The sequence below is a fragment of the Peromyscus maniculatus genome, chromosome 4 (assembly GCF_049852395.1).
Source record: "Peromyscus maniculatus bairdii isolate BWxNUB_F1_BW_parent chromosome 4, HU_Pman_BW_mat_3.1, whole genome shotgun sequence".
Taxonomy (NCBI): domain Eukaryota; kingdom Metazoa; phylum Chordata; class Mammalia; order Rodentia; family Cricetidae; genus Peromyscus; species Peromyscus maniculatus.
This window is the reverse complement of record NC_134855.1, coordinates 135096534-135120428: the sequence shown is the minus strand read 5'-3', so window position 1 is coordinate 135120428 and position 23895 is coordinate 135096534. Positions and strand designations below refer to the sequence as shown.

Genomic DNA, 23895 nt, shown 5'->3' with positions numbered 1-23895 from the left:
GGGGCAAGCATACATCCTGATGTATTTCCTGTCTGTGTACCTCTCACCTATATCCAATCAAGGGCAAGCATACATCCTGATGTATTTCCTGTCTGTGTACCTCTCACCTATATCCAATCAGGGGCAAGCATACATCCTGATGTATTTCCTGTCTGTGTACCTCTCACCTATATCCAATCAGGGGCAAGCATACATCCTGATGTATTTCCTGTCTGTGTACCTCTCACCTATATCCAATCAGGGGCAAGCATACATCCTGATGTATTTCCTGTCTGTGTACCTCTCACCTATATCCAATCAGGGGCAAGCATACATCCTGATGTATTTCCTGCCTGTGTGCCTCCACCTATATCCAATCAGGGGCAAGCATACATCCTGATGTACTTCCTGCCTGTGAGCCTCCACCTACGTGTGATCAAGCACATCAGTGCAGTTGAGTCAAATGAACTTGTTGAGGGAACAAAAACACGTGGCTTGTTGTTTCCATAAACAATAGCCTGCAGCATTTTAGGAAGTAAAGCTGCCTTGGGCAAGGAACTTACACGTTAGAGGTATTTTGTTTCCTGGATCTTTTAGGCACAGTAATGTAAACTTAAAACATAACTTTGACTCTCACATAACCCCCTTACTTTTACTTGGTTCAACGTTTGAGGCCTGTCATTGACGTAATGTTCACTCATGGATGTATGCTGGGTCCACTCTTAATTCGTTCTTTGAGGACCCACTTGGTGCAGAGACCTGTTATCAGAGGACTTGTTCGGCCCAGTCCTGTCTGCCTCTCAGTTCCTGTTAGCCGGGAGGAAGGGAAAACCAGAGCTCAAGGTCACAGGTTATTTTTTTGTCAAGAGGGCACTTCCTGGTCTCCAGTCAGCCTTTATTTCCAGTCACAGAATCCCTGTCTTTTTCATACATCCTGAATATTGTGTGATGAATCAAAATGGAAAGTGAGATGGAGGTCATGACAGCGGTCTTCTCACCCCTGATGTGCAAAAGGTGAAGAGGAGTGACAGACTGAAGCGAGCCTGGCTGTAGAATTAGTCACACTGCCCCACCACAGGTCAGACAGGTGACCCGGGACAAGTCACTGCTCTCTGAACCTTAAAATGTGAGTCTGCAGAGGGGAGGCAGTGCCGCCGAGATCTTGTCTGTGCCGGGGCATTCAAAGAGTGACCCACCAAGGGAAAAACCCGTTAACGTTGTTCAATAGGTGGGTGGAGGAATGACCTTTTGTTTGTTTGTTTGAAACAGTGGTTCTCAACCTGTGGGTGCAACCCTCTGATATTTATGTTGTGATTCATAACAGTAGCAAAATTACAGTTAGGAAGTAGCAATGAAAATAATTTTATGGTTGGGGTCCCCACAGCATGAAGAACTGTATAAAGGGTTGTAGCATTTGTTTTTGAGAACCGTTGTTTTAGGATATTTTGGTTTTTTTTAAGTTGTATTACATTAGTTTATTTATTGTATGGGTGTGGATGAACACACAGTGACATAACGTGTGTGTGGAAGTCAGAGAACAACTTGGGGGAATTAATTTTCTCCTTCTCCTGCTTGGGTCCTGGAGATGGACCTCACGTCATCAGACTTGGCAGCAGGTACCTTAACTCACTGAACTATGGCCCTTTTAAAATTTATTCTCTGAAAATTTCATAGGTGTATATAATGTACCTTGGTTATATTCGACTCAAATCTCTTTTCTCACTCACTCCAGAACCCGCCCCCCCCCCACACACACACACCCATACTTCCTCTTCCAACCTTCATATCTCGTAAATGCTGCCTGCACATGAGTGTGTGGTCATCCACTGGAGCATGGGCAACCTGCCAGTGAGCACACCCTTAGCAGCTGTCGGTTACCAATGCCTCCTCAGCTAGGGATGGCCTCAGCACCTGTCCTGTTCATGCTGAATTGCTTACCAGCCTGGTCTTGTACAGGTGACCACAGCTGCTGTGAGTTCATGAGAGCGGTGACCACGTCCTCTTCACAGCATCCTCTCCAACCTCTGCCTTTACATGCGTTCCACCCCCTCCTCTGAGACATTTCCTGAGCCTCGAGGAGCGAGTTTAACATAGATACTCTGGTGAGGGCTGAGCGCTCGGTAGTCACTTATTCTCGGCACTTTGACTAGTTCTGAGTCTCTGCATTGAGAATAAGTGGAGGACTACAGTACTGACTGCTTTCAGAGAGGCTCCTTTTTGCAGCATTAATCTATGGGGATACAAATAAATATTTAGAAGGCAGTTTGACACGTCTGTTCATCAACCCAACACTAGTAGATTCCTCCCTAGGAGCCTTTGACCTCCCCCCACCATGGGCTCTTGATCAGGTTTACATCACCAGACATAGATTCCCTCCTTTGGAGCAGGCCTCACATCTACTTAGAAAGTGGTGGTTACCCCACGACAGCCATGCCGCTGTCGCACCTGTGGACTTTCCTTGGGGGACAGACAGGTCAGTACTGCAGCAGTACCTCTGCTGGGTAAGTCCACTTTCTCTGCCTTGCGAGCACGGTTTGGCTATAAAGGCCAATAGAATTGTTTAGCTTTCTAGGCAGGATCTCACTATGTAGTCCAAGATGGCTTCAAACTCTGCCTCTACTTCCCTGGCACCGGGATTAGAGGTGTGTGTCCCTTTGCCTGGGTAGGGGTGGCTCTTTTACCTGCTCCTTCCTAATGAGCACTCCAACAGAGTGGTTACTTCTAGTCTGCATAAGAGAAAAACTGCTAGGACCCCGACACTTGTGTTTTGTGCCATCTTTAGTGGTGGGCGGACTTCTTTCTGCTCATCTGCTGTCAAAGAAGGCTGGTGTGGAAGTAGAAGCTGGATGGCCTTGTTCTGGACCTCTCCTCAGGATGGCCGAGGAAGCAGCCCGAAAACTCCTCCCAGGTAAGACCAGGCAGAGATGGGACAGAGGTGAAGAGTAGCGAGTGAGGATGGGATGGGGGCGCTGGAAGGTGACAATGACTCACAGCCCAGTTGGCTCTCTTTTTCCTCCTCCTCTTTTCCTCTCTTCCTGAGATGGGGTCTCACTAGGTAGCTCTGGCCGGCCTGTAACTTACTATATGGTCAAGGCTCACCTTGAGCTTTTGACAGACCTGCCTCTGCCTCCCAAGTGCTGCATTAACAGGTGTGTACCACCACATCTGGCTCTAATCCTCCTTCACTTGCTGGTGGTAAGAATGGCAGTGCTCAGATTTTTTCCCTGATTTTTGTTTTCAAACCTTAAATCTATAATTTTTCCCTTCTGGAAACCATCTACTATAGGAATCAGGAGAGTTCTCACTATTGAAGTCAGGAGAGTCCTGAGCATTTTAAGGGCTTGCTAGAGTGTTGGCCTGGGATGGCTAAGCTCATGATGTTACTGCTGTGTGCAGGTGTAGCCCAAAGCGAGTCTCGCAGGTTCAGTGGTCCTTGCATCTATTTTGAGTGAGCCCTCTTGTGCCTTCCAAAGGCCACATGCTGCCAGAACAAGAGGATCCAGGGAGTAGCTTTGGTCTGAGCATTAAGGCTGTGGGTTCTAGGCTTTCCCCTGCCACTCAGCATCTTGACCATGTCATTCTCCGGCTCTGTGGCTCAGTTTCTCTGTCAACCATGATTCATACCTGCTAGATGTGTCTTTGGAAGGCTAAGCTGAGGTTAGACAGGAGAAGACGCTTAACAAACTTCAGATGACAAGGATTGGTTTTGATGGTTAAGCCATGTTCAGCACTACGAGCCAAGACTCTGTGTTTTTATGGGGGGGCCATCAACGCTGAGCTCGGCAGCATCAGCTGGACACTGTGTTCCCTCCTGGGTGTGGTAGAAGTCTAGGGCTGTTCACACCCAGACACATGACCGCCATTGCGTGCATTCTGCCAGCTCCTTGGCCATTCCTCTCATTTGTCTCTCAGCCCTGGGGAGGGCCCAGGCAAGAGGGTGAGCTGGTTTCAGGTCTCATAGCCCATGGCTCACAGCCACAAGTCTCCTCACAAACATCATGTCCTGTGTGATTCATCACTGGAGAAAACTGCCTTACTGCGCCTTCTATTTTTTTCTCATTTAAAAATTATTTGCACTGAGTAATATACATATTCTGAAGTTCACATTGAGTAATTATAAAGCCAGCACCGGTGTATCTCCTCTGTAGGTCAAGAAAGGATTCTCACACCCTTCCTTTAATACTTCCTGCCTGTCCCGAAAGTACTACTTTGAGTCCTTCGTGCTTGTGACTCTTCCTCCTGTGCCAGGAAGCAGGTTTCATTCCTCCTGCAGACAAAGGGTCTGGACCTCGTAGTGCTTCTAAGTTTTGACAGATTAGTTCACAATTTGGTGACGTGCAGACTGCTCTGCGGTTGTTTGCCTTGGGGCTGGAGAGGAAATCTCTATCTTGGGGTAGAATGGGCAGAGCTCGGGGCAGGCATTTCCAACTCCCTCTCTGTGTGACTCTCCTATGTGACCTTTAGCTGAGTCACTTGTTACAGGCATGATTATTCCCTACCTGTAAGTAGGGGGTTGTATTGTATCAGTGGTTTGGTTTGTATCCTATTTTTAGATTCTATTTTAAAAATAATTTTGTCCCTGAACTTTCTATTTGAATCAAGAATCTAAAATTGACCCCTCTACAATCTCTTTGGTTTGGTCAGAGTCTATGAGTAACCGCCAGTGGGGCCTCGCTGCTGCCTAAAGCATAAGCCTGGCCGGCTTCACACTCAGTTCCCTCCCTGGCTCTGGAAGGCATGGTGTGAAAAGTAAAATAAATGAAAAGTTGTGCTGGCTAACATGAGGTGTGGCGTGCGGCAGCGGGGGCTCAGCTCCCTCAGGTCACTTCATCACCGTGGGAGCCCGAGGTTACACAGGACAGTGTTTGGCAGCATCTGGGTCAGGCGGTTAAGGGTCCTGAGCCATCTTCTCTGGCTCAGACACAATTACCCAGGAAAAAAGAAAGAAGTGCTCACTGAGGCCTGAAGCTTGGGGTCTATTATCAAACCACCCACCTCACTCTCTTTCTACCTGGAGTCATAAGTTTCTGGTGGCTTAGCATTTCAGACCCCCACGGGCATGCCCTACGGAACTGTGAACCTGCTTCATGGCGTGAACCCGGGAGAGACCCCTGTTACCTGTACAGCAGGAATCGGGACCTTCATTGTGGAATTTGCAACCCTGAGCAGCCTTACCGGTGACCCTGTGTTTGAAGATGTGGCCAGAGTGGCCCTGATGCGGCTCTGGGAGAGCCGGTCAGATATTGGGCTGGTAAGTCAGCTGTCGCCTTTCTTGTGTAAGCTAAGGCTTCGGTGTTGTGCGCCCCCCCTCCCCACAGCCATGAGACCCAGAGGTCTAAGGAATGAGGTAGAGTTCAGGCAAGGGACTCTTACAGTGATTGTAGAAGTGGCCTAGGACACCAAAAGTAGACTGAGCCATTTCCATTTTGCCACAGAGGTGTCTTAGTTAGGGTTCTGTTGCAGAGATAAAACGCCATGACCGAAAGCAGCTGGGGAGGAGAGGGTTATTACATCTTGTAGTCCATCATCCAGGGAAGTCAGGGCAGGAATTCAAGGCAGGAACTGATGCGGGGGTCGTGGAGGAGCGCTGCTGACTGGTTTGCTCCCCGTGGCTTGCTCAGCTGGCTTTCTTAGAGCACCCAGGACCACCAGCCCTGGCGTTCTGCCAGCCACAGTAAGCTGGGCCCTTCTCCATCAATCTTCAATCAAGAAGATATGCCCCGGGCTTGCTCACAGGCCAGTCTAGTGGGGCATTTTCTCAGTTGAGGTTTTCTCTTCCAGAATGACTCTAGCTGTGTCAAATTGACATAAAACCGGCCAGCACAGGAGGGAAGAGCAGATTGCTCATCCTTGGAGGGAGCAGGGCCATGTCATGCTTTGATCCTTTCTTACTTCTAGGCAGGCGTCATACACTTCACACCCCTGACTCACTGGCCATAGATTGACCTGACCCCTCTAGTGACTATCGGCTTTCAAAACTTGTTTTCTAGAACACCAGTACTGAGAGGTGTTGAGTGGCCTTTCTGTGAAAACACAATTACAGAGCAGTTCAGTTAGGGAATTCTTGCATATGGTATCAGGGTTTGGTTGTTGTTTTTTACAAGAGTCACAAAGAACTTAAACAGAATAAAAGTTATTAAATGCAATGGTAAAGGAACCTCTTTAGCTTTGCTTAACATTTCCCAAGCATATTTGACCCTAGGGCTTCATTTTCCCTCCAGTCCTATTAATAAGTGGATATTTAACATATTCTGGAGCAGCTAATCCTCAAAGATAATTTCAAATCCCAAAAGGGATAAGCCAGTGACACTAACAGTCATTGATTCAGAGCAGTCAGCACACTAACACTGGGTTCAGTTCAGGGCTAGATTCGCATCCTGGCCCTGCTTCAAGGTTATTCAACCTCTTTGGTTCTCCAGATATTCTGGCAGGGATGCTAACACATTAAAAACTATGCTGGCCGGGCGGTGGTGGTGCACGCCCTTAATCCCAGCACTCGGGAGGCAGAGGCAGGCGGATCTCTATGAGTTCAAGGCCAGCCTGGGCTACAGAGTGAGTTCCAGGACAGCCAGGGCTGTTACACAGAGAAACCCTGTCTCGAAAAACCGCAAAACAAAACAAACTATGCTGAGACACTATAGCTCCTTGTGTTTTTTTCCTTTTTTTTTTTTTTTTTTTTTTCCGAGACAGGGTTTCTCTGTGTAGCTTTGCGCCTTTCCTGGAGCTCACTTGGTAGCCCAGGCTGGCCTCGAACTCACAAAGATCCGCCTGCCTCTGCCTCCCAAGTGCTGGGATTAAAGGCGTGCGCCACCAGCTCCTTGTGTTTAAAAGTGATTTTATGTGAAGTTTGGGGCGAAGTTACCTCAGAGAGTGGAGCTTGTCTGAGGATTCAGAAAATCCCTTCAGATGCCATTCTGGAGGCTCATGGTAACATCTTTAGTCCAATGCAGGCAGGTTTTGCTCCAACCTTTGAACTGTGATGGACTTGGTTGGTGCCCTGTCTGTCTGTACCCCTCCTTTGCCATTCCTGTGTACCCTGGATGGATGGATGGATGGATGGATGGATGGATGGATGGATGGATAGAGAGGAAGGAAGGAAGGAAGGAAGGAAGGAAGGAAGGAAGGAAGGAAGGAAGGAAGGAAGGAAGGAAGGAAGGGAGGGAACAAGGAAGGAAGGAAGGAAGGAAGGAAGGAAGGAAGGAAGGAAGGAAGGAAGGAAGGAAGGAAGGAAGGAAGGAAAAGAAAAATAGTAATATTAATTTAAAAAATGATAAAAATCTGTTAGTTATAGTGAGATGAGGACTGTGCGGGGAACTCAGCACATACATGTAAATGTGTTTGTATGAGCTATTTTGCTTTTGGCTTTTTGATCCTGGGCATTGAACTCAGGGCCTTGCAAATGCTCAGCAGGTACCCTCCTGCTGAGCTTCATGCTCAGCTGACACTGGAGTCACAGACTCGTGCCTTGAGTCTGAGACAGATTCCAGAAACAGCTTCTCAATCTCTCATCTACACTCACCCTAAGCAAGGAGTGATTACTTGAGATCATTCTCTTTTCCTTGTCATTTTTGGTTAGTGTGCTAAGTCAGTCCCTTCAAATGTACATGAGCTGTGTCTCCGCAGCAGAGATGTGCAGGAAGGATGCTGTGGCCCAGCCTCATGGCCTTCGCCATAGCCTGCATGGCTTCAGGAAACACCAAGGTGCTGGCCTGGCGTCTGACTGGGCAGTCAGAGCACTAAGTAGATTGTTCTTTGTCCTTGGTCCTTCCTAGGATTGTGTTTCTCTTTTAGGTTGGCAATCACATCGATGTGCTCACTGGCAAATGGGTGGCCCAGGATGCGGGCATTGGGGCTGGTGTGGACTCCTATTTTGAGTACCTGGTGAAAGGAGCCATCCTTCTTCAGGATAAGAAGCTCATGGCTATGTTTCTAGGTAAAGGGGACAGGGGAAGGGGGCTTTTTCTATGACTCTCCTGTTGACTGTGCTTTACTGTGTACGTCAAGTCTAATGGAATCTGTCCATTCTGCATTCAGAGCCACTGGAAGCTCCTGATGCCCCTGCACCGCTTCAGATTTTCTTTTTCTCTTTTATGGTTTTGTTTCGTTTAGGTTTTGTTCTTTTGGTTTTTGTTACTTTTTTATTCTGGTTTTGAATCAGGGTCTCATGTAGCCTAGGCTTGTCTGAAATTCTCTGTAGCCGAGGATAACTTTAAAATCTCTCTCTTTCCCCTTTATCTGTTGTGGGGCACTATTCCTGGGGAGACATGAACAAACAGCTACTCACCCCAGATGGGAAACCATGACAGACTAAAGTATGGATACCACCAAGATCCAATTCGGTGAACCAGAGTTTTATTGGGGTTACTTAGAGAAGTAAGTGAGAGGTGCTTACGGAGCAGAAATGACTGAAAGATAGCCGCACCAACTGAGTCAGCGTGGGTGACATAGAAGCCTGGAGCATACTACCTAATGTGCAAGCCGCTCAGCAGGCTGGAGAGTCTCTTCCAGGCAGCCTGAGTGGTCTGAGCCTCGCCAGGCAGCTTGGCTGATCTCTGCTTCTATTAGCAGCTCTCTACTTCTTCCAGGCAACTTCACTTACCAGAGAACATCTTTTAGCAGCCCTTGCAGCTTATATATTCTTGGTGAGGGCAGGGCCCCGTGTATCTGGTTGATTTCAGGAACTTCCTGAGCTTTCTGAGTTTGCCCATTGTCTCGCCTCCTCTTAGGACATCCTGTTGCCTCACTAGTTTCTAACATTCTGTGTCTTAATGAGCTTCCCTCCAATATGGAAGGTTTTAATCTTGGAGGAAACTGCTGCACAACATCCTCTAGGAGCTGCCCGCCTGCACACAGCAGCCCTTAGGAGCTGCCTGCCTGCACACAGCATCCCCTAGGAGCTGCCTGCCTGCACACAGCATCCTCTAGGAGCTGCCTGCCTGCACACAGCATTCTCTAGGAGCTGCCTGCCTGCACACACAGCAGCCCCTACGAGCTGCCTGAAACACTGTGTTCTCCAACTGTGGTCTGGATTCCTTACCCCTTGGCTACTTCATAAGATGTTTGCTTTTCCTGGTGTGTCTTTATTTCCTGTCTTCATGTGTCCATCTTCTATCCTCCCTTCAGAACCTAGTTTACACATCCTACCTAGGAAGCAGGGTGCTCCTCCTCAGTGTAGAGCCTTCAGCATGTGCCCTGTGCCTTACTCATTTTCTGGTTTCTCCTAGTCCTTTATACTTAGTAGGTCACATTTATCTGGTTAGTAAAAATTGACCTAGTAATAATTATCATGCAGGCTTGTCGAGCTCACAGTAATAGTTATTACAGCCACTGTTAATTTATTTGGCACATAATTATTGGGTAACATTGACAAGCTGGGCCAAGCTCTGTCTGAGCCTGGGTTGTTTCATGCTTATTACATTTTTTTTTTACATAGCTTATGAATTTGTGTCTGCATTTGGTTCTTGTCCATCCAGATAACATTTATTATGTATATTTATTATGCACTGTGCTAGTGGCGGGGATTCCACAGTGAAGACAAAACTAAAGTCCTCTTGGACGGACGCACATCCTAGGGGAGAAATGGCAGCTCAGCTTCCCCCTGACGTGTCAGCTCCATGTCGGGGAGGGAGGCTTTGTCTTGTTGGTAACTGAATACCTGTTCGGTACTTATTTGTTGAATGAGTGAATGACTGGATAATCTCACGAGGTGTATAACATCACTTCCCCGATTTAACGTATAATAAACCTGACGCTGAGAATGGGAAAGTTTGCCCCAGGCCATGGCTAGCACGTGGAAAAGAATTTGAGCATGGCATTTTGAACCCATGTTCCTTTCTAGTGTGCTCACCTCGGTGTATCCTACTCTGCACCTTCTGTTGTCAAGGCTGGTCTGTCTCGTCAATCACCTGTGTCCGTTCTCTCTTCTCCCATGCTGCAGAGTACAGCAAAGCCATCCGGAATTACACCCACTTCGATGACTGGTACCTCTGGGTGCAGATGTACAAGGGCACCGTGTCCATGCCAGTCTTCCAGTCCTTGGAGGCCTACTGGCCTGGTCTTCAGGTATGACTTGTCAAAGAGAGTGACCGGTTTTCTGTGGTGTGCTGATGTCAGCAAGCTTATTTGAATGTATCAAATAAGGAACTTGAGTTGCTTGAGGACGCCGGGGCAGTGTGTGGAAGGAAGAACTGGAGCGAGTTAGACAGATACGTGACTCTCCCACCCAGGCTTTCCAAAGGAGCGGTGAGGAGCTGAGCTCCCGCTGGCTGTGGGTCGAGCCACCTCAGCAATGGGCGCTGTTGCTCCAGACCAGGTAGGAGCAGCCACTGGCCAGAGCTGCTTTTCCACTGGGCGTTTCTTTCAGGTCCCCTCCTTGACACAGTGCCCGCTCTGCCCGCCGTCCTGAGTTTTTCCCCATCCAGTCTGATGGAGCTGTGGTTAGAGGGGGCCTTGGAGCCTACCTCATATACCAATGGTGCCACAGGAGTTCATGGACCAAAATAGTTTGAAATATAAATGAGCCCTTCAGTTTGCTTTTGTTTTGTTTTGAGACGGGACCTCATCTATCCCAGGCTGGCCTTGAATTCACTATGTAATGGGGGACGACCTTGAACTTGTGATCCCCCTGCCTCTACCTCCCAAGTGTTGAGAGAAAGACACTTAAGAGGCTATGAGAATGGACAGCCTACTGCTTTCAGGAAACAGTGGTGTGTAGTTGGACTTCCTTTTGGCCCGCCAGCTCCCAAATAATGGCTCAGAGACTTCTTATTAATTATGGATGCTTGGCCGTGGCTTAGGCTTGTCCCACTAGCTCTTAAAACTTAAATCAATCCATTTCTGTGATCTACATTCTGCCATGTGGCTTGTTACCTCTCCTTGATAATGCACGTCTGACTCCCTCAGTGTCTCGCTGCCGTCTCCTGCATGCCAAGATCCATCCCCTTGAGTTCCTCTTTCTGGCCGGAAGTCCCGCCTAAGCTCTCTTGCCCAGCCATTGGCCGTTCAACTTTTTATTAAACCAGTCACAGTGACACATCTTTACACAGTGTGATAAAATATCCCACAACACCGTTGAGGAAGTGGAGTTTGGAAATGTGTTTGTGTTGTTTTGTTTGTTGTTTGAGAGAGCCTCATTATGTAGTCCTGTCTGGCCTGGAACTTACTAAACTTAACCTGCTTTGTAGGAGCTCCAGGCCAGTGAGGGACCCTGTCTCAAAAAAACAAAGGGACATCTTCTAAGGGTCAACATTTGAGGCTATCTGCTGGCTTCCACGCGCTTGTACACACACAAGCCCAGGAACACACATGCACACACACACGGAGAGTCAAGGAAACAAAGAAATAAAGATTGCTGTTGCACTACAGTAAACCAGTAAGAGTAATAATTAAAATTTTCAAATTCTTAAGTAGAATTTTAAAATATAGGTAAGTGACCTGGCCATAGTGGCACATGCCTTTAATTCCAGCACTTGGAAGGAAGAAATAAGTGGACCTCCATGAGTTCTAGAACAGCCTAGTCTACATAGCAAGTTCCAGGACAGACAGAGTCATGTGGTAAGACCCTGTCTTAAAAAGAAAAGAAAGGATTCTTTAAATAGACTTAATAGTAACACATATCCTCTGACTCACAAATCCTGTTTCTGGAGATTTGTCTTACAGATACATTTTCATATGCATGAAGTAATGTATAGGCAGCATTTGTTGTAGCATTAATTGTTTTAGCAAATGACAAAAGACTGGAACCAAGCCAAATGTCTGGTTATAGAACAGATTAAACTTGGGTCTAGGTGACCGACTACTGTGCAGCTGTATAAACAGGAGGGCACTCTGTTACATGGAAGAAAACCAAGATAGATTGTTGAATGAACAAGGAAAGTGCAGAGCAGCATGTTCAAAAGGCTGTATAAGAAGAAAACACACTCATTTTTTTAGCTCTGCATAAAAAACTTGGAAAGGTGGACATGGCTGTCTGTTGGAGGTGTGGGAGCCTTATGAGTCTTAACAGTAGCCTTTCCCCCTGTGCTTAGAAGTCTGGATCAGCTCACCAAAGTAAGACTGGTAGCAGACACTGGTCATGAAGGTCCAGAGACTTAATCTCAGGTCCTCAACAAGGTGTGACTAGGTGTTGAGTTTTATGTCTTACAGGTAAGGCCCAGAGAGGTTCGCTCTGTGGCTCAGGGCTGCACAGAGTCAGTGACCAACCTCAGGACTAGTCAGTAGCACTCTGGCTTCCAAGGCTTGCTTTGTCTTCTTTCCCTTGAGACTGATTGATTGTGACGTTTTACAGGTGGACACGGTGCCTGAGTCTGCTCACCTGCTGACCATTTCTTCTCCACAGAGCCTTATTGGGGATATTGATGATGCCATGAGAACCTTCCTCAACTACTACACTGTATGGAAGCAATTCGGGGGACTGCCAGAATTCTACAACATTCCTCAGGGATACACTGTGGAGAAGCGTGAAGGCTATCCACTCCGACCGGGTGAGCGGTGTGCCTGGTCCGTGGCCAACCTGCAGGCTCTGGTTCTCCACACCCCAACCCTTCACAGGCGCTCCCAAGGCTACTTTTCTTTCTTCTCTAATGGCTCTTGATGGTTTTCCTACTAGGTATGGGAACCAAGTTCTGGTAGGTTGAAGTGGCTTGGCCCAGGCAGGAGCTGGGACCAGAACCCAGGTTTCCTGTCTAAGTCCTGTGCTCTTTCAAGCTTGGAGAAATGAGAAAAAAGAGAGATACCAGCTGGACTGAGTCCTGGGGACTTCCACCACCAGGACATCACAAACTGTAGGCCACTTCTGTGAGTGGTTTGTGTAAAGTACACTTCTACAGGAGGACCTTAGGCCACCAAGTTTCATTCCCCTGGCCTTTGGCAGCTCAGAATCCAGGAGAGGACCACACACTGGACACTATCTTAAGTTCTTGCCAGCTCTGATGTCCTCTGATTCTTTGCAGGGATGTTAAAAACTAAGGAGGGAAGGACAGGGGAGACAGAGGCCGAGCTTAGTCGGCAGGCAGGCCCACAGCCTAGTCTAAGTCAGGTTGCATTATGGTTGTCTCGGCATGGTAGTCTCTGCCCATTCCCCCTTGCCACCGAATTCCCTTTGAGCTATAAGACTGGCCTTCCTAGGGCCTCCCCCTGTTCTGTGTTCTCTGCCCCACCCCCTTCCACTTCTAACCCCAGTGAGTGCAGGACCTTGGGAGGCGAGAGAGGAACACAGTGACATTAGTAGAGGGATCAGTGGTCACACGCAGGGACTGCCAGGGCTGCTGCTGTTCTTGGTGTTTCTCAGACGTTTGTTCTCATGGCTTTATTTTTTTTTTTTAAAAGAAGACTCCTGGGAAACATCAGACTTCTGGGAAGTATCAGTCATAGTTATTGTTACCAGGGGATAAAATAAACCCAAGTTTGTGACTGCATGTCAAACGTTTAGATGCAGTTTCAGCATTGGAACTTCAGAGGGGTCTTCTAACTGAAACCCTCCTACAGTTATTGGATCCAGTGGTTTTCCAGTCCTGGCCTAGTCACCACCAGAGACAGCTCGCTGCTTATGGAGGCAACCTGCTCTATTTGCAGGGCTGGCTGGCAGGAAGGTTCTAGAGGGAAGTACATATCACTGCCAGGAATTCTAGGAGCTCGTAGTTCAGTCACCCTTCCTTCCCCCCAACAATAGTTGGAGAGATAAGATGCTTTCTGTAGCTAGTCTGGCTAGTGCATGGTACTCTAGTGTGAGCCTTTGGTGACAGTTACAGAGCCTCATCTAAAGTCTTCTGTAAGGGCCTTTACTTCCCTGAACTGTCCTTCAGAGTCGATGGGGTGACGTACAGCACAGCATTGGCTCCCACACTAGACCCATGTGTGAGAAAGAGAAAAAGCTGGCCTTGACCCAGCCAGCTGCTGGCAGCAGAGGGAGGCCTCCCATGAGAGCACTGTCTTTTCTGCTGGTGCGTGCAGCGTGCGTGTGTGCGTTGTCGGCCCTGGAATGCGCCCTAGAATGTGAACAGTTGGATTAGCACTTGTTTAGAGGCCTGTGGGATGAGAGAGTGAGGGGAGGGAGACCTGAGGAGACAGGCAGAAGACTCCTTCTCCAAATTAAGAATAGACGAGGCTATGGGCACAGCTCAGTGGTAGGGGGTGTGCCTAGATGTGCATGGCCCCGACTCTGCTCTCCAGCACTACAGAACTGAGTAGATGAGTGAGTAAGTGGGAGCTAGAGTTTCTATCAGAAGGGAGAGAGCCGGGAAAGGAGAACTTGGGGGAGGGAAGAGAGAAATTCTTTGATTTGAGAAGCAATTGGTGCTGAAGTAGAAAACATAAGGAAGCTGGGCGGTGGTGGCACACGCCTTTAATCCAAGCACTCAGGAGGCAGAGACAGGTGGATCTCTGTGAGTTGGAGGCCAGCCTGGTCTACAAAGTGAGTTCTAGGACAGCCAGAACTGCATAGAGAGACCCTGTCCCCAAATAACTCAAAAAAAAAAAAAAAAAAAAAAAAAAAAAAAAAACTATGATGAGCTCTCACTCTGTCTACCAAGGCCGTCACAGCACAAAATCATTTTCCCCATAACAATTCTTCATGTATTTAAAAGAAATAGATTCTTTCTTTTTTTTTTTATTTAATGGTAAATAGTCTCACCTGGGCCCCCTCCTCTTGGCTAATATCCAGCTTAGGAAAGGGAACCTGGCTGAGCATTGGGCTGTGGTGTCCCTTCAGAGCATCTGGAACACCTTCCCATAGTCTCATGTAGCCCAGGCTATCCTTGGACGTGTGTACTGGTGAGAGTGATAACTCAGAACTCCTGACTGTCCTACCCTCATTTCCAAGGGTTGGGATTTTAGGTGTGTGCCCCCACGCCCAGCTAACTTTTCTTAATTAATATTTTTTCTTTTTCTGTGGTTCTGGGAATTGCACCCAGGGCCTTGCTCATGTTGGGCAAGTGCTCCTTCATGGCCCTGGGTTCCATGGTGTTCTTATCACATCACTGCTGGGAATAGTTGCCGGTCAGACAGCCATGTGCACTACTGAAGTCAGGGAGGAAGCAGACGCTGTGGATCAGGTCACAACCTCTGCTGCCGTCTCTGTCCCAGAACTGCCTACCTCTTTCTCTGTGGCACGGGAGTCTGCTGGATTCAGCAGAGCTTCAGGATTTGTGCGTCTTGGCTCCGAAAACTCACCATGGACACATTCCGTCTTTCTACAATGTCAAGAATTTATTTAATAATAAATTTATAAGCTACAGGGAGTTCATTGGTTGCAGTTTGCCAGGTAGACTCGAAGGCAATGCCATGATTCTCTCCAGTGGGGGCTCTGCTGACCAGGTATGGAGGGGAGGATCCTTTGCTGCCTCCCCTGAGTGGGCCCCATGCCATGCCTGCTCAGCTCCTGAGAAGGTGTGCTTGGCTTTACAGAGCTCATCGAGAGCGCAATGTACCTCTACCGTGCCACAGGGGATCCCACTCTCTTAGAACTCGGGAGAGATGCTGTGGAGTCCATTGAGAAAATCAGCAAGGTGGAGTGCGGATTTGCAACGGTGAGTGTTGTGGGGCCTCTTGCCTCTCCACACAGCGCTGGAGCATTAGCACCAGAAGGGAGTGGTTGTAGACCCTGAACACATGTCCAGTGGAAGTGGGAAAAGTCAGCAAGGCAGAAAGACGGGCAAGGGGCGAGTGACTTAGACAGTACAGGCCTTCTGGGGAGAGAGCTGCAGAGGGGCCTCTGTGAGAACTGGAACCAGTGTCCTCTTATAAGCTGGTGTAGTTACAGGACACAGGGATGGAGAGTGGAAGGAAGTTGAAAAGTTTCTTTTTGGCCTGCAGTTTGTCATTGCTAGGGGTAAGCAGTGAGTAGACAGTTGAAGAATGTTAGGTGGACTGATAAACATCTTTCCTGGTGGCCATTACGTGCCCCACCCCACCCCACCCCACCCCAGGCAGGGTGGTCAAGCTTATAAAGCGACAAGTTAATTTACTTCTGGAAACCAAATTTTTGTAGTTACTGGAATTGTCATAGTTAACTGAGTTTTACAAATGGTGTGGACCTGGCTACCAAGGCGGGTTAGACCTCAAGCCTTTGGCTTACCTCTGCACCAGCCGTCATTGTCTGTCAGAATTTGTGCTTCACAAAATGGGGTTTTGATGGCGGTGGCGGCGCACGCCTTTAATCCCCACACTTGAGAGGCAGAGACAGGAGGATCTCTGTGAGTTTGAGGCCAGCCTGGGCTACAAAGTGAGTTCCAGGAAAGGCTTCAAGGTATACAGAGAGAGTTCCAGGACAGCTAGGGCTGTTACACAGAGAAACCCTGCTTTAAAAAACCAAAAACCAAAACAAACAAACAAAAAGACCAAAACGGGCTTTGTAGAACGTTTTGTCCCAGGGCTTTTAAAATGAATTTTAAGAGATGCAATCTAGAGTCCCATAGCCCTGCATTCAAACATGGACTCCTTAATAAACAGTTGTGCTGTTCCCATAGGTATTTTCTGGATGGCTGTCATGTGCCATACAGTCCATGGATTAGAGACAGGCAGACCTGGACCCCTGTTCTCCTGAGCTTACATTTTAGTTGGGAAAAATAATAAAAACATGTCTGGAAAACAGAAAGCACGCTAGTATGGCTGATCAGAGGAGGGTAAGCAAGGAGGAAGGTTGGAGAGGAGGTCTCGGTAAGCAGGGGCAGAGGTAGATGAGGCAGGGCCTTGGTACGCACAGGAGAGACTGGGCTTTGGGGCAGGAGCCACAGCAGAGCAGGGCCACGATCTGATTGTACTTTAGAAGCAGTGCACTGGCTGCTCCGTGAGAGAGCTGCCATCCTCATAGGACCGACAGGAGAGAGTCAGGCAGCCGCTGTAGACACACAAAACAGATGTCTAAGGAAATAATCTGGGTGTTCTTACAGTCCATAGAGTTTGTGTTGGGATGTGGACTTCAAAACTAAATGACAAAACTTTTGCAAAATTTTGTAATGTGTTGATATTTTATAGGTAAAGTATAGATAGATCATTTTCTCTTTCTACGGTGCTAAAGGTTGGACCTCGGGCCTGATGTATGCTGGGCAAGCACTCTACAACTGAGCTCCATTTCCTGCTAGACTCAGTTTGTGATAGAGACCTGTGGTGAATGGGTTAGTAAAGCCACGGTTTGTTTTGGCTTCCAGTATGTTCTGTTCTCTGAAAAACCAAAGCGATAAGTCCACTGGGAAAGCTAAGCTCATTTCCATGAAAAAGAAGCCTCTGGGAGATTTCCCAAGGTGCATATGAGAACAGCCCTTGAATCTTTGTCAAACAGGGAAGAAAATCTGACTTGGTCTTTGAGTCCATACTTGAGTCACAGTATTGCGTAAGCTAAATGTCCACTGAGAATTAATTTTACTTAAATGTACTGGTAAATCTAAGAAGCTAGAAGTAAGCCTTTGTAGTAAATTATCCTACTCATCTCTGCCTGTGAACTTTTGGAATTCTGTATAGCCAACCCCTAGTTAGTTCTTCACAGTAGTAAAAACCTGATGCTCTCATAAGGAAGGGTCAGGTCAGGAATATGTGTCACCATTTGTCATGAGGACTGTGTTGGAAACAGATGGACACATTGATCTCTTTCCACAGTGTTAGAATTTATTTAATAATAAATTCATAAGCTACATTGATTTCATTGTTGCAGTTTGCCAAATTTCCCTTGATAGCTGTCCGGTGGCCAATACAAGTTCTTTTATTCCAGTCTTTAATAATAATAGTAATTCTTAGATTCTACACTATATATCAGATAGGAGTTACATCTATCTGTAGCTATCATCCATGTGTCTGTATAAATGTGAATAGGTGATAGAATGGCTACAAAGGGTTAAAGAGACCACAGCAGAGTTCAGGGAATTCAGAGAGGCCTTGAGGGGCAGAGGCAGAGGCACTGTTTTGTTCCCCTCTCAGCCTCATACCTGGCTCCCTCACTTCCTTAGACCTGTGTTTAAAAATATTCACAGAGACCCTCAGGTGAGACTGTGATTGGTGGCTGGAGCTGCAAGGAAAGGATCCAGGTAGGAAACAGTGAGGCAGAGAGGGAGCAGGGGCAGGTCCCGAAGGACCTGACCGACTCAGCGGTCTAAGTGTCCCGTAGGGAAGGATGGACGCAGGAGCCCAGTTTGTCGTTACTCAAGTGAGAGGAGATGGTGACTTGGAAAAGTGCATCTCCAAGAAGTGACTCACCCGAAGGCCTTCAGCGGTTTACACACAGGGCTGCCTGACCCTGACTCCCAAACGATGGTGCCCTTCTGACTCGCTTCTTCCTCTCACACACAGATCAAGGACCTCCGGGACCACAAGCTGGACAACCGCATGGAGTCATTCTTCCTGGCCGAGACTGTGAAATACCTCTATCTTCTGTTTCACCCAAACAACTTCATCCACAACAACGGCTCCACCTTTGACTCTGTGATGACCCCGCATGGGGAATGCATCCTGGGAGCTGGGGGCTACATCTTCAACACGGAAGCTCACCCCATCGACCCCGCCGCCTTGCACTGTTGCCGGAGGCTGAAGGAAGAGCAGTGGGAGGTGGAGGACTTGATGAGGGAGTTCTTCTCTCTCAAGCAGAACAGGTCAAGAGCTCAGAGAAAGACAATGAGCTCGGGACCCTGGGCGCCCCCAGCAGGGCCAGGCACACCCTCCTCACCTGCAAACCATGACCAGCCAAGGGAGAAGCAGTCTGCCAAGCAGAGAACCCCACTTCTCAGCTGCCCTAGCCAGCCCTTCACCTCTAAACTGGCATTGCTAGGCCAGGTTTTCCTAGATTCCTCATAACCACTGGATAATTTTTTAATTTTTATTTTTTTGAGACTAAGCTATAAAATAATAAATCTGCTTTTGGCTATCAGGTTTTACATACTGGACTCTTGAGATTTCACTCAAAAAAAAAAAAAGAATTTGTATTAAACAATCATGAATCTAATTCCACAGCCCCCAGGGCTCAGGGCTAAGAGTTGAATCTCTCTTCCTTTTCTGGCATCTTTGGAGAACATGATTTGCCAGTATTTCCTTGTTGGTTTTTCCAACAGGTGCTTTCAGCCTTTAACTGCCCCTCTATCCATGTGCCCTTCCGGGCAATAGAGGTTTATTAAGCACCTTTGGGTGCCAGCCATAACCCCAGATAGTAGCAGCAACCAAAGAAAACACGGTTTTATTCTTGTTGGAACTCAATTCTGGTAGAGAGAAGTCCACTGCTGAGTATGTGAAGGGACCTCGGCATAGTTCTGTGAAGAACAGTCAGTGGGTGCTGGAGATGGTCCAGTTGGTAAAGCATTTGTTGCGCAATCGTGAGTTGAGATCCCAGCACCGACGAAGAACCAGGCCCAGTGGTAATCACAGTGCTGGGGTTGGGGGCGATGTGTGTGTGTGAGGGAAGAGTCAGGTGGACCCCTGAGCTCAGTAGTCAGCCAGTCTTGCTGAACTAGTGAGATTTGGGTTCAGTGAGAGAGACCCTGTCCCCAAAGTCAGGTGGAGAGCAGTAGAGGAGGACACCTCATGTCAATCTCTGGAGCTAACACACATTTACACACACGCCAAAAAGAAGAGAAGGAAAAGAAGAAGAGATGAAAGAAGAGAGGGTGTTGTGTTAGTAATGGAGAACTAAACAACCTTTAGGTAGGGTGGTCTGGGAGGGTCTTCTGGCAGAGGGGAATCTTTACATCAGGAAAAACCAAAAAATGGCAGTTCCTCGTGGGCTTTCCACTCAACTTCAACACATTTAGCTTCAAAGATGGTAGACTTGGGGCGGAGAGATGGCTCAGTGGTGAGAACACTTTGCTGCAGACGCATAAGGACCTGGGTTCTGATCCCAGCACTCGGAAAACCTGGCTGTGGCCACACACACACCCTCTACCCCAGCACTAGGGAGTGGAGACCGGAGGTTCCCGGGGCTTGCCGACTGCCTTCTTGTCCAGATTTGGTGAGAAACCTTGGCTTCCACAACCCCCCCCACCCCCCCCACCCCCACACGCACGCACGCACGCACGCACGCATACAAATGAAGGAATGAATGGATAAATAAATGTTAAAAAGATGGTAGGCTTACAAACAACCTCACTTATTTCTGTACAATATTATGTAGAATCCAAAATGGAAGTATCTGGGAAGGTGGACATGGCAGACATGTATATAGTCTCAGTATTCAGGAGGCTGAGGCAGGGTATCAGGAGTTTGAGGCTAGCCTAAGCTACATAGTGAGCCTCTGTCTCAAAAAAAAGATACAGAACTCATCACCAAAGCATAACTACAAAAATGAGCACCATTCCTTAAGACCTTCAATAACTAATTCATGTTTAAAATTCTTATTGTGTAAATTTGTATATCATTGAATCAGAATCTAAACAGAGCTCATATTTTGGATATTAGAATGTTTCTGCAGTGTCTTCTGATATACAAATCCTCCCTCCCTCCCTCTCTCCCTCCCTCCCTCCCTCCCTCTCTCCCTCCCTCCCTCCCTCTGTTGCGCTCCCTTTCTCCTTTCCCACTTTCCACTCATCTTTTTTTATTATCTTTATTTTATGTGTGTGGGTGTTTTGCATGCATGTATATCTGTGCACCACGTTTGTGCCTGGTACCCACAGAGCCTGGAAGAGAGCATCAGATCCCCTAGAATTGGAGTTATAGAGGTTGGCAGCCACCATGTGAGTTCTGGGAATTGAACCTAGGTCCTCTGCAAAAGCAGTCAGTGCTCTCTCAAATGCTGAGCCATCTTTTTAGCCTCTACCCTACCCCCTTATCTTTTATTTTTGTTGTGTGGAAAAAGAATAATCTCAGTGTCCCACAAAAGAATACACAAACAAAGCAAAAGTAACTTGCCAATTTCTTTTTGCAAAATGGTGCATCAGAACCCAAACAGGGCTAGGGAGCATGTTGGCCAATATGGCTTCTGTCTTTTATCTCTAACATGGATATCGACCATGTCTCATCCCGTTGATGGGAACTCAACCTCACAATCTGACATAGTTACTAATCAGAGCGAAGGGGAAAGCAAGGTCCAGGCAATAGTTGCCCTTGTTGTGCTAACTACCTTTGACGGAAAAGAAAATTCTCACAATTGCAATTTGTTGACGAGAGAGAGTTGTCTTGTAGCTTTCCCATATTATAGATTTTCTTGCCACTTTGTTAACGCGGGCTAAGCTGGTAACATGAAGAAAGAAGCAATGAAGACAGCAGGTTGCAACAGAGATGGCTAGGGACTACCAATTCAACCCCAAAATCAAATGGAGTTCCGACAAACGCTACAATATAGGCGAATCTTGAGAATTCATGCTAGCTAGAAGCCAGACACAAAGGGCCTTTTATATTCTATTCCATGGTGTAGGTACTGATAGATTGCTCTTAGGCTGGCAAATACCTCCCATACACACTCTTGCAAGCAACTCTAAACTCAATGGGTCAGACACAAAGAGAAGACATGAAAATAGGAGAGGGACCTCCTGGGAAGAAGAACGTTCACTAGAGAGTAGAGGGATGATGTACCGAGTCTTTCTTTGTACCATCAGCTCCCAAATAATGACATGGAGACTTCTTATTAATTATGAAAGCTCAGCCTTAGCTTAGACTTGCTTCTAATTCGCTCTTATATCTTAAAATAACCTATTTCTATTAATCTATGTGCTGTTATGTGGCTCATGGCTTTTACCTCTCCTCCTGCATGTCTTGCTTCCTCTGCATCAGGCTAGTAATTCCTTCTTTCTCCTTCTCCCAGACCTTTCTGTCTCCAGAAGTCCCGCCTAATTTCTTCCTGCCTAGCTATTGGCCATTCAGCTCTTTATTAAATCAATCACAGTGACACATCTTCACACAGTGTTAAGGAATATTCTACAACATTTCCCCTTTTTTGTCTAAATAAAAGGAAAGGTTTTAACTCTAACATAATAAAACTATAAACAATAAGAACAATTATCAGGTAAGAATTACATTATAATGTTCAGTCCATTTGCATTTGGCATATTCAGAGAAAGTACTCAATTATCTATCTTACCTTGATGAATTTAAAGTTTTATACCTAAACCATTTTCTATCATAACTTGTATTACCATCTTAAAACTATCTTTTTAGACCTTAAAATGTTTTCTTAGATAAACAACTTAAGTTTCTGTGTTTCTCAACCTCATACATTTTACATCTCTTTTGTAAGTTTTTTTCTCAATTTGGTGACAAAGAAAACTATAATTATTTCATCTTCAGCTCCATCAGAGACCCAAGAAGGATAAAATATTACTTGAGTAAACAGGAAGCACAGAGCAAACAACTTCCAAATGACAAAGACATCTAGTTGCCTGGAGAGTCACCCCAAGGTTCGTTTGTAGTGTTTCGGCGTCTGTCTTCAGCCTACAGGCCGTAAATACCTGACAGACTTTTATATGAAGCAGGAACGTTGAAGGACTGTCCTACTTTGTCTTGTCAAAGTCTGGCAGTCATTTTCTTTTATGTCCTGCTTGTCCAGTTTGGACAGCATACTGTTAGTGGTTGAGGCAAGGGCAGTTTCTTGCCCAGTGGCTAGCTTTTGCCACAAAGAAAGCAAACTCCATATGGAGATTCTTCAATGCCCATCATTCTTTTTTAAAGTAAATTGGTGCTGCCAGGAGCAGATGTGTCTTACTGTTAGGAAAAGCTCTGTGTTATTAAAACATTTTAAATGCCATATTCTGTAGGTCTTTGAAGTGTTTGAAGATCTCCTATCTAAACTATATATATAGCTCTGTTTTTGAAAACATACCTAACATGACTATAAGTTTGATTGTTATAGATGACTATTAACTTGTATTTCTTTATTATGCTAAATAGCTTTTAAGAACTAAAACTTTACATTACATTTTTAAATGAGTTGCACAGTTATAATACCTTAAACAAGAATAGAAACATATATACAATACAACAAAAATAAACTTAAATTTGTATCAATATACAAAATTCCATACCAATGTAAAATACTTGAGACTAGTAGTTGTTCAAAAGTAGACTCAACAATCCACCCTTTAATCCCATCATTTCTATACTATATCCCCCCTCTTCCCTTTAGAAAGAGATCATTGCATCTAATCTCCTTTGTTTAGCTTTGCCCTGACCATGACATGAACAATTTTTTTCACCCTCCCCCACAATGAACAGTTTTTAACCAACCTCCCTAAATGATGATACACATCCATAACCCAATGACCAAAAACCACCCACCCCACCTCCCAGGAATGTGGGTGTCAGTTTTCTAGACTGCTTCTTGTTGTCTGGGAACAATGGCATCTTTGGGGGACCCTAAGAAAACTGAGATAATGGTCAAGTCCTGGGAAAACTAGCCATAACATTTGTACAGTCTCTATGCAATGGGAAAGTGCAAGGCTTATCTGCAGTCCTGGCTAGAATTGTCTGTGAGTCTGGACCATCTCAGCTAGCAGCCTTGAAGCTGTTCTGGATGCAACAGGGGCACTCTGAGAGGCTGGATCTCCTGGGCTACCTGTTTTCATTGGTGTCTGGTCCTCTTGCTCTGTCTTGTAGTTTTTCTAGGTTTATTTCTTTTGTCTGTAGCCAAGATCATCAGGAGGTCTCCCCCATTCAAATCTGATCTCGATTAACTTTGAGGGAATCCATAGCTTTTCATTTCCCGTGGAAACAAAAGCACAAATTCTCCCCCAATGCAACACATTGTCCAACTTCCATTTTGAAGCCAAGACATCCCTAAAGTATCTAGGCTGGTTTAATTCAGCAGTCCCTTCCTCAATTCAGTGTATCTCAGCAGCTGTCATTCTCTGCTCATCAGCATTCAAAAAATTCAAAGTCAACAAAGCACTATACAGGATCCAGATGTCCTGTGTATTTCCCATGTTTATGTATTTTTCAAATATTATTTTTCTCTCTCTTTAAAGACTTTATTTTATTATTTATAAAATTTTTATATGCTTGTCTATATCCATTTTC

The 23895-nt window shown here is 46.4% G+C and overlaps 1 protein-coding gene across 2 annotated transcripts in view; it reads left to right on the top strand.

Annotated features, from left to right (window-relative positions):
* The window catches only part of Edem2 (ER degradation enhancing alpha-mannosidase like protein 2), a 30542-nt gene extending 11706 nt beyond the window's left edge, over positions 1-18836 (top strand). For both annotated transcript variants that reach the window (XM_006988255.4, XM_076570960.1), the window contains 7 exons: positions 2762-2887; positions 5019-5230; positions 7771-7912; positions 9917-10041; positions 12317-12461; positions 15382-15503; positions 18256-18836. In XM_006988255.4, the coding sequence (XP_006988317.1) occupies positions 2762-2887; positions 5019-5230; positions 7771-7912; positions 9917-10041; positions 12317-12461; positions 15382-15503; positions 18256-18756 (1373 nt within the window). In that variant the 3' untranslated portion in view covers positions 18757-18836. The remainder of the gene's footprint in view (positions 1-2761; positions 2888-5018; positions 5231-7770; positions 7913-9916; positions 10042-12316; positions 12462-15381; positions 15504-18255) is intronic.
* The last annotated feature ends 5059 nt before the right edge of the window (positions 18837-23895 follow it).